Genomic DNA, 6,899 nt, shown 5'->3' on the forward strand with positions numbered 1-6,899 from the left:
AGAGTTTATGAATGGAAAGTTTACTTTGAAAAAGTTGCCAGATTGCTCCACTGACAAGACCAAAGTTACCTGTATGTTTTGCAGTCGTAAACTGAGCTATCAACATTGCACATCGAGTCTGAAATACCACTTAATGGCCAAGCACACAGCTGATCTGAGTACTCCGCCCCCTTGTCTCAGACAGACAGCTATGGATCATTTCAAAGCGAAGAAAATGGATGACACGACGAAGAACAAATTTGCTGAAGCCATAGCTAAATGTATGACCACTGCATGCAAGCCTGTCAACATTGTCCACAGCTCGACTCAAGCTGAAATCATTCGCATTGCGTCGAACGACTCCACTACGGATTACCAGCGAGAGCCTCCATTACAAGCTGTGTACAGAGATTGTACGTAGCGGAGAAGGCTAAGGTACACCAAGCGGGAGAAGACATTGTTTCGGGAGAGAAATAAGAGACTAGGTTGATGAGCCTCTGGTGAATAAAGAGCAGGTAGCCTGTCGAATACGACGTATACCACTGATGCGATTGTTACTTGTTTGGAACTATTTTGTGTGGAAGGTTATAGTGTTCCGTGTCCATACAAATAAAGCGGGTGGAGCTTCTCTGTGTTCGTCTGACAGTGATGGTGCACTGAGGCACGGCAAGAGTTCAGCTGTGCAGTGGTAGCGACCTAGCGACCTTACTGAAAATAAAACGTCTCCGGTGTTGTCATCGAACCAAGTGTAGTCATCCGAAATGATGTCTACACAAAACCAAAGAGAAACTTCCACGCAAGTAGGACCAACAGAATCAACATAGCCTGACTGCTGTGTTCAAAGCAAACTTGAGAAAAACGAAGAATGCAACCATGGCTTAAATCCACTATAGGCTGAGTACTAGTTTACCTTAGATGTGCACTTTATAATGTTATATTGCTCTGTTTTGATTCCATAAAAAGAGCAGTTAAAGCAGCTGTTGTGTGACAAAATATTTTTTCACCGTTGTTGATAGAGTAATATTGTGTGAGAGATTATGTATGAATAACTGCTCCAAGTGAAAAATGTTCGTGTAAAATTGAAAATCGAAATTATTTCAGTAAATATTTGCATTTTGCACAAAATTGATTCATGATTCCATGTTGATGAGAGCATTAAAATAGGGAAAAAAAGCTAAAAAATGTGTGAGTAATCACGATCAATTTTTCGTGAATTAGAGTTAATTATGACAGTTGCATTTTTAATTAGATTAAATATTTTAATTGTTTTGACAGCTCAAATACACACACACACACACACACACACACACACACACACACACACACACACACACACACAAAACACAAGGCCAACTCTGCCAGCTTTTCTCAATTTGTGCTTTCTGCATGAGATGATCTTTCTTTTTAAAACTATGTCCGGGAAGGGCACACGAAATTTACTCACAAAGGTTCTTTCTCGCTGCTGTTTCTCCTCCACTTCCTTCATCATTTCAGTGATTCTCTGCAACTTAGCGTCCATCAGCTGTTGCTGTAGCTCTTTATGCTTGAAAACTCTGTCTATGTGCTTCAAGAGGGACACACACATTTTACGGGTCAGAAGCAGGAACTGTGATTGAATGTATGAAGATTCAAGGCTTCTCACAATTTCAGTTGGCCATCATAGAGTGGTTAAGAATGAGGCATAAAGTGTCCTTGAGTGTATTGAAAGGCGCTTATAAATGAAATGTATCATTATTATTATTATTATTATATATGCAAACATACCAAGGTTTAATGAGGCTGGTCTGAATATAGATGTATATATCTATGTATCTAGAGATGGGTGCCTCTGGGCAACTCCAACTGTTTACCATACACTGATCAGCAAGCCAGCAATGATGTGTCTCCAGTGAAGACATAAAGTACCATATTTTTTTATAAATAGTATTCCTTGCTGTTCCTAGCACTGCGCTTTTCTGGACTGAGATGTCCGATGCTGTTCCCGGGATCTGTTGCAACCATTCATCCAGTTTGGGGGTCACTGCCCCCGAGTGCTCCGACCACCATAGGCACTACTGTCACCTTTACCTTCCAGGCTCTGTCCAGCTCTTCTCTGAGCCCTTGATCTTTCTCCAGTTTCTCGTGTTTCTTCTTTCTGATGTTTCCATCACTTGGGATCGCGACATCCACTACAATGGCTTTCCTCTGCCCTTTAGCTATGATCACGATATCTGGTTGTTTCGCCATTACGATCTTGTCAGTCTATATCTGGAAGTCACACAGGATCTTCGCTTGTTCATTCTCCACCACCTTTGGAGGTGTTTCCCATTTTTACCTTGGGGTTTCCAGTCCATACTCCACACAGATGTTTCGGTTGACTATGCCAGCCACCTGGTTATGGCGTTCCATGTAAGCTTTCCCTGCCAGCATCTTCCACCCTTGCAGTTATGTGTTGGATCGACTCAGGTGCCTCTTTGCACAACCTACACCTTGGGTCTTGTCTGGTGTGGTATATATCGGCCTATATAGCTCTGGTGCTCCGGGCCTGTCCTGAGAAGCCAGGATGAGTGCCTGCCTCTGTGCTGTCCTTCAGGCCAACCCTTCTCTAGCCACTGATAGGACTTTAAGACTTTTTCAGATCAGCCACTTCTGTTATGGTCCGGTGGTACATCCCGCGTAGGGGCTTGTCCACTCATGATGGTCCCTCTTCCTGCACATCATCCTCTGTTCCCCATTGTCTGAGACATTCTCTGAGTCCATCATCCGTTGGAGCCTTCTCCTTGATGTATTCATGGAGCTTGAATGTTTCATCCTGGACAGTGGCTCTCACACTCACTAGTCCCCAGCCTTCTTCCTTGCGGCTTGTGTACAGTCTCATGGTGCTGGATTTGGGATGGCACCCCCCATGCATGGTTAGGACCCATCCGTGGTCTGAATCTCTTCCTTTGGCCACCTTATTATTCCTGCAGGATATCTGATCAGTGGCAGGGCATAGCTGTTTCTTGCCAGGTCTTGTTCTTGTCTTTGAGCTGGCTTCTTAGGCCTTGCCTCACCCGCTGGGGGTATTTGGCCGTCGTCGCTTTTCTTGTTGCCAGTTCAAGGTTGCCATTGGCTTGTGGTATACCGAGGTACTTGAAGCTGTCCTCAATGTCTGCTATTGTGACTTCAGGGAGTGAGACCCCTTCAGTGTGGACTACCCTGCCTCTCTTAGTCCCCACCCGACTACATTTCTCAAGCCCGAATGACATCCTGATGTCACTGCTGTAGATCCTGGTTGCGTGGATCAGGGAGTCTATGTCCCTTTCGCTCTTAGCATACAGCTTTATGTCATCCATGTAGAGGAGTTGACTGGTGGTAGCTCCATTTCTGAGGCGGCATCCATAGCCAGTCTTGGCGATTCTTTGGCTTCGGGGGATTCAGTCCTATGCAGAACAGTAATGGGGAGAGTGCATCACATTGGTATATGCCACATTTGATGGACACTTGGCTAAGTGGCTTGCCATTGGCTTCAAGTGTGGTTTACCACATCCTCATCGAGTTCGCAACAAAGGCTCTTCGGGTCCTGTTCATCTTATACAACTCCAAGCATTCAAGTGACCCATGAATGTGGCACTGAGTCATAGACTTTCTTGTAATCAATCTAGGCTGTGCACAGGTTGGTATGTCGGGACCTGCAGTCTTGTGCGACTGTTTTGTCAACCATGAACTGATGATTGGCTCCTCTGGTATCTTGACCAATGCCCTTCTGTGCTTCGCTCATGTATTGATCCATGTGTCCACTTATCTTAGCCGCAATGATGCCTGACACGAGCTTCCATGTTCTGGAGAGACAGGTTATTGGCCAATAGTTGGATGGGACTGCACCTTTTGAGGGATCGGTTTGCCATCCTGGGTGAGTCCCATCCCTCAGCAACTGGTTCATTTGCACTGCTAGGCGCTCATGGAGTGCTATGTGTTTCCTTAGCCAGTAGGTGTGGACCATGCCCGGGCCTGGCGCTGTCCAGTTTTTCATATCTGAGACTCTTTCCTGTATGTCTGCCACTGTTATGGTAACTGGGTTCTGTTCAGGGAGGTTGCTGTGCCAACGTGCACTGCTGTTATGTGCGACCTCCTTCCCATATACCTTTCAGTTTAGAGTCTTGGACGGGTCTGCTCTGCTGTTAGAACCCTGCCACTGAGCGTACACTTTCGCAGGTTGTGTTGCGAACAGCCTGTTTATTCTTCTGGCCTCATTCTTTTTCGTGTACTTCTTTAGGCGACTGGACAAGGCTTGTAGCCTTTGTTTGGTAGTTTCGAGTGCTTTGGGTCTGGTCATCTGGATGTACCATCACATCTTTCTGGGTCTGCGTCAATTGACTCACATCTTTCTAATCCGCCTTGATCTTAGCCTCCAACTGTCTTTTCCAGGGTGTGTAACGTAAGATACGTTACACACCATGGAAAAGACAGTTGGCTCTCATGGTTGCTCTTATAGCCAAGCATCTCTAGAATCACCGATGCTGAAGCGTTTCCGTGATTGTTACGGTAGGGATCGCCCTCAGTGCTGCATTCACAGTTCCCATGAGACTTTCAGGTGGTACTTCACATAGTTGTTGTCATCAGTTTCTAGGTTGCCCAGCCTTCATTCTCGTCATGACCTTAGCTTTCAGGTCAGTTGCTGCCTCGCTCAGCATTTCATTCATTGGGGCTCGCCTCCCAATCTCATCATCTGCATTCATTGCAGCTTGCAATAACCTCCTCCTCTGATCTGGCAGCCTGGGGCCCTTCACCATGGAATCTGTGTTGTACCTCATCAATCTCAAGTTGTGATAGCAATTGCTGTTTGTGGATGTTGGAACACTGTTGTTTCGTGGTAACCATTCAGCCCACATTCTCTGCATGTCACCCCTTTGACGAGGGTTACTTGAGTAGGAGCATTCCAACAGAGCCATGTTATCGCATCTCGCCCATCTCTGCTTCGTTCCAGTAGCTCATTTTTCATCAAGGTGCTCTGGTTCCCCAGCACCTGACACAGACCTTGTTTGGTCGGGCGATGTCTGAGCCGGCATGTCAGTCATTTTATTGTCTCTCATCATGGTATGAGGTAGGCATTAGCGTGAAGGGTCTTGCCCAAGAACCGACACTGGATGATGTTATGTGCTCATATTGCCCCAAGCGGATTTCGAACCGCAGTTTCCCGTACACCAAACCAGTGACTTAATATATAAACAAATATTTGACGATAATTGCTCACTGATCAAATTTGATTTCACAGCAATGTGCCACAGACGGTCTCTTACCTCCTCTCGGAGCTCATACTGTTCAATGAGCTTTTTGAGTTTCTCAGCAAGCTCCAAGTTCTCCTGCCTCAGCTTAGTGTTGTGTGAGCTGTGTTGCTCCATCTGGGCCTCAACATCACTTAAAGTCATCTGGAAGTGAAGCATGGCTTCCTTGCGTTGCTCTTCATACTCCCTGGATCGCTGGGCATTTTCCTCCTATTTGAAAGCGAGAAGAAGTGGAGGTCAGAGGCCTGCGTTAAATTTTTGGTGACAATGTCATATTCAGGTCAGTAAACTGACATGTCATGTGGTATTTAACGTAATGGAATTTTCAATGTTTTTCGGCGTTTGTAATTGTAGTGTGTTGCAAACCTTCAAAGTCTTGTTGTGTCTTTGGAGCTCCCGACAGAGGCTCTCCAATTTGCTGCGGGCCAGGATAGCTTTACTGTGCTCCCCCTGCAGGTGGATCTTCTCTTTTACAATCTGAGACTGCTTTTTCTGCAGGGCTTTCAGACGCTTCTGCATGCAACGGCTTTCCTCCAACTGAATTCCCAATACAAGCAACATCCCATCATTATTCCAGTTACTACAGTATTCAATTTTGGTACAGAACCAAGTTATCTCAAATCTGCACAATGTTTAGGGTCAGGTGAGATATTAAGGTGGCTGTCCGACGACAAATCCTCCGTGACAAGTCCAGTTCATGATAATTTTTACTTTACAGGATGTGATTCTCGATATTTCTCAATTTTCTCCAGGGGTTAAAACAAAGACTTTTAAGAGTTACAATAACAACAATAATAATGTAGAATTTTCTTAATCATATTTTGAATAATTTGATATGTGTATCGTATCGTTAAAAGAAAACAAAAGAAAATCTTTATTACTCTGCAACTCTCAACCCTAATGTTCCCTCGAGTGTGTGTAGCAAAATGTTGCATGCTCTTAAATCGCGGTATCAAAATTAAAATTGTGTTCAATTTGGACCCTTTAATTCATTTTTAAACAATTACTGTATTTTCCGCACTAAAAGGCGCACTGGATTATGAGGCGCATCTTCAATGAATGGCTATTTTGCAATTTTTTTTCATACACTGGACACATCACATAAGGCGCAATCAGAGATGAAAGTGGACTTTTCTGAAAATTCCCGAAAGAAAAAAGAAAAAAAAATATATATAAAAAAAAAATGCTCGTCTCACCCCTCGGGTGGTGTCCATCCCTCATTCAGCTCGGGTCCTCTACCAGAGGCCAGGAAGCTTGAGGGTTCTGCGCAGTATCCTTGCTGTTCCCAGCACTGCACATTTCTGGACTGAGATGTCCGATGTTGTTCCCGGGATCTGTTGCAACCACTCATCTAGTTTGGGGGTCACTGCCCCGAGTGCTCCGACCACCACAGGCACGACTGTCACCTTTACCTTCCAGGCTCTCTCCAGCTCCTCTCTGAGCCCTTGGTATTTCTCGAGTTTCTCGTGTTCCTTCTTTCTGATGTTTCCATCACTTGGGACCGCTACATCCACTACAACGGCTTTCCTCTGCCCTTTATCTATGATCACGATATCTGGTTGGTTCGCCATCACCATCTTGTCAGTCTGGATCTGGAAGTCCCACAGGATCTTTGCTCTGTCATTCTCCACCACCTTCGGAGGTGTTTCCCATTTTGACCTTGGGGTTTCCAGTCCA

General features: G+C 45.2%; 1 protein-coding gene across 2 annotated transcripts in view; it reads right to left on the reverse strand.

Annotated features, from left to right (window-relative positions):
• The window catches only part of txlng (taxilin gamma), a 59,876-nt gene that overhangs the window by 26,290 nt on the left and 26,687 nt on the right, over nucleotides 1–6,899 (reverse strand). For both annotated transcript variants that reach the window (XM_019879849.1, XM_019879850.1), the window contains 3 exons: nucleotides 5,589–5,759; nucleotides 5,238–5,432; nucleotides 1,424–1,543 (listed from right to left, as the gene is read on the reverse strand). In XM_019879849.1, the coding sequence (XP_019735408.1) occupies nucleotides 1,424–1,543; nucleotides 5,238–5,432; nucleotides 5,589–5,759 (486 nt within the window). The remainder of the gene's footprint in view (nucleotides 1–1,423; nucleotides 1,544–5,237; nucleotides 5,433–5,588; nucleotides 5,760–6,899) is intronic.

The sequence above is a fragment of the Hippocampus comes genome, unplaced genomic scaffold (assembly GCF_001891065.2).
Source record: "Hippocampus comes isolate QL1 unplaced genomic scaffold, H_comes_QL1_v1.1 scaffold175, whole genome shotgun sequence".
Classification (NCBI taxonomy): domain Eukaryota; kingdom Metazoa; phylum Chordata; class Actinopteri; order Syngnathiformes; family Syngnathidae; genus Hippocampus; species Hippocampus comes.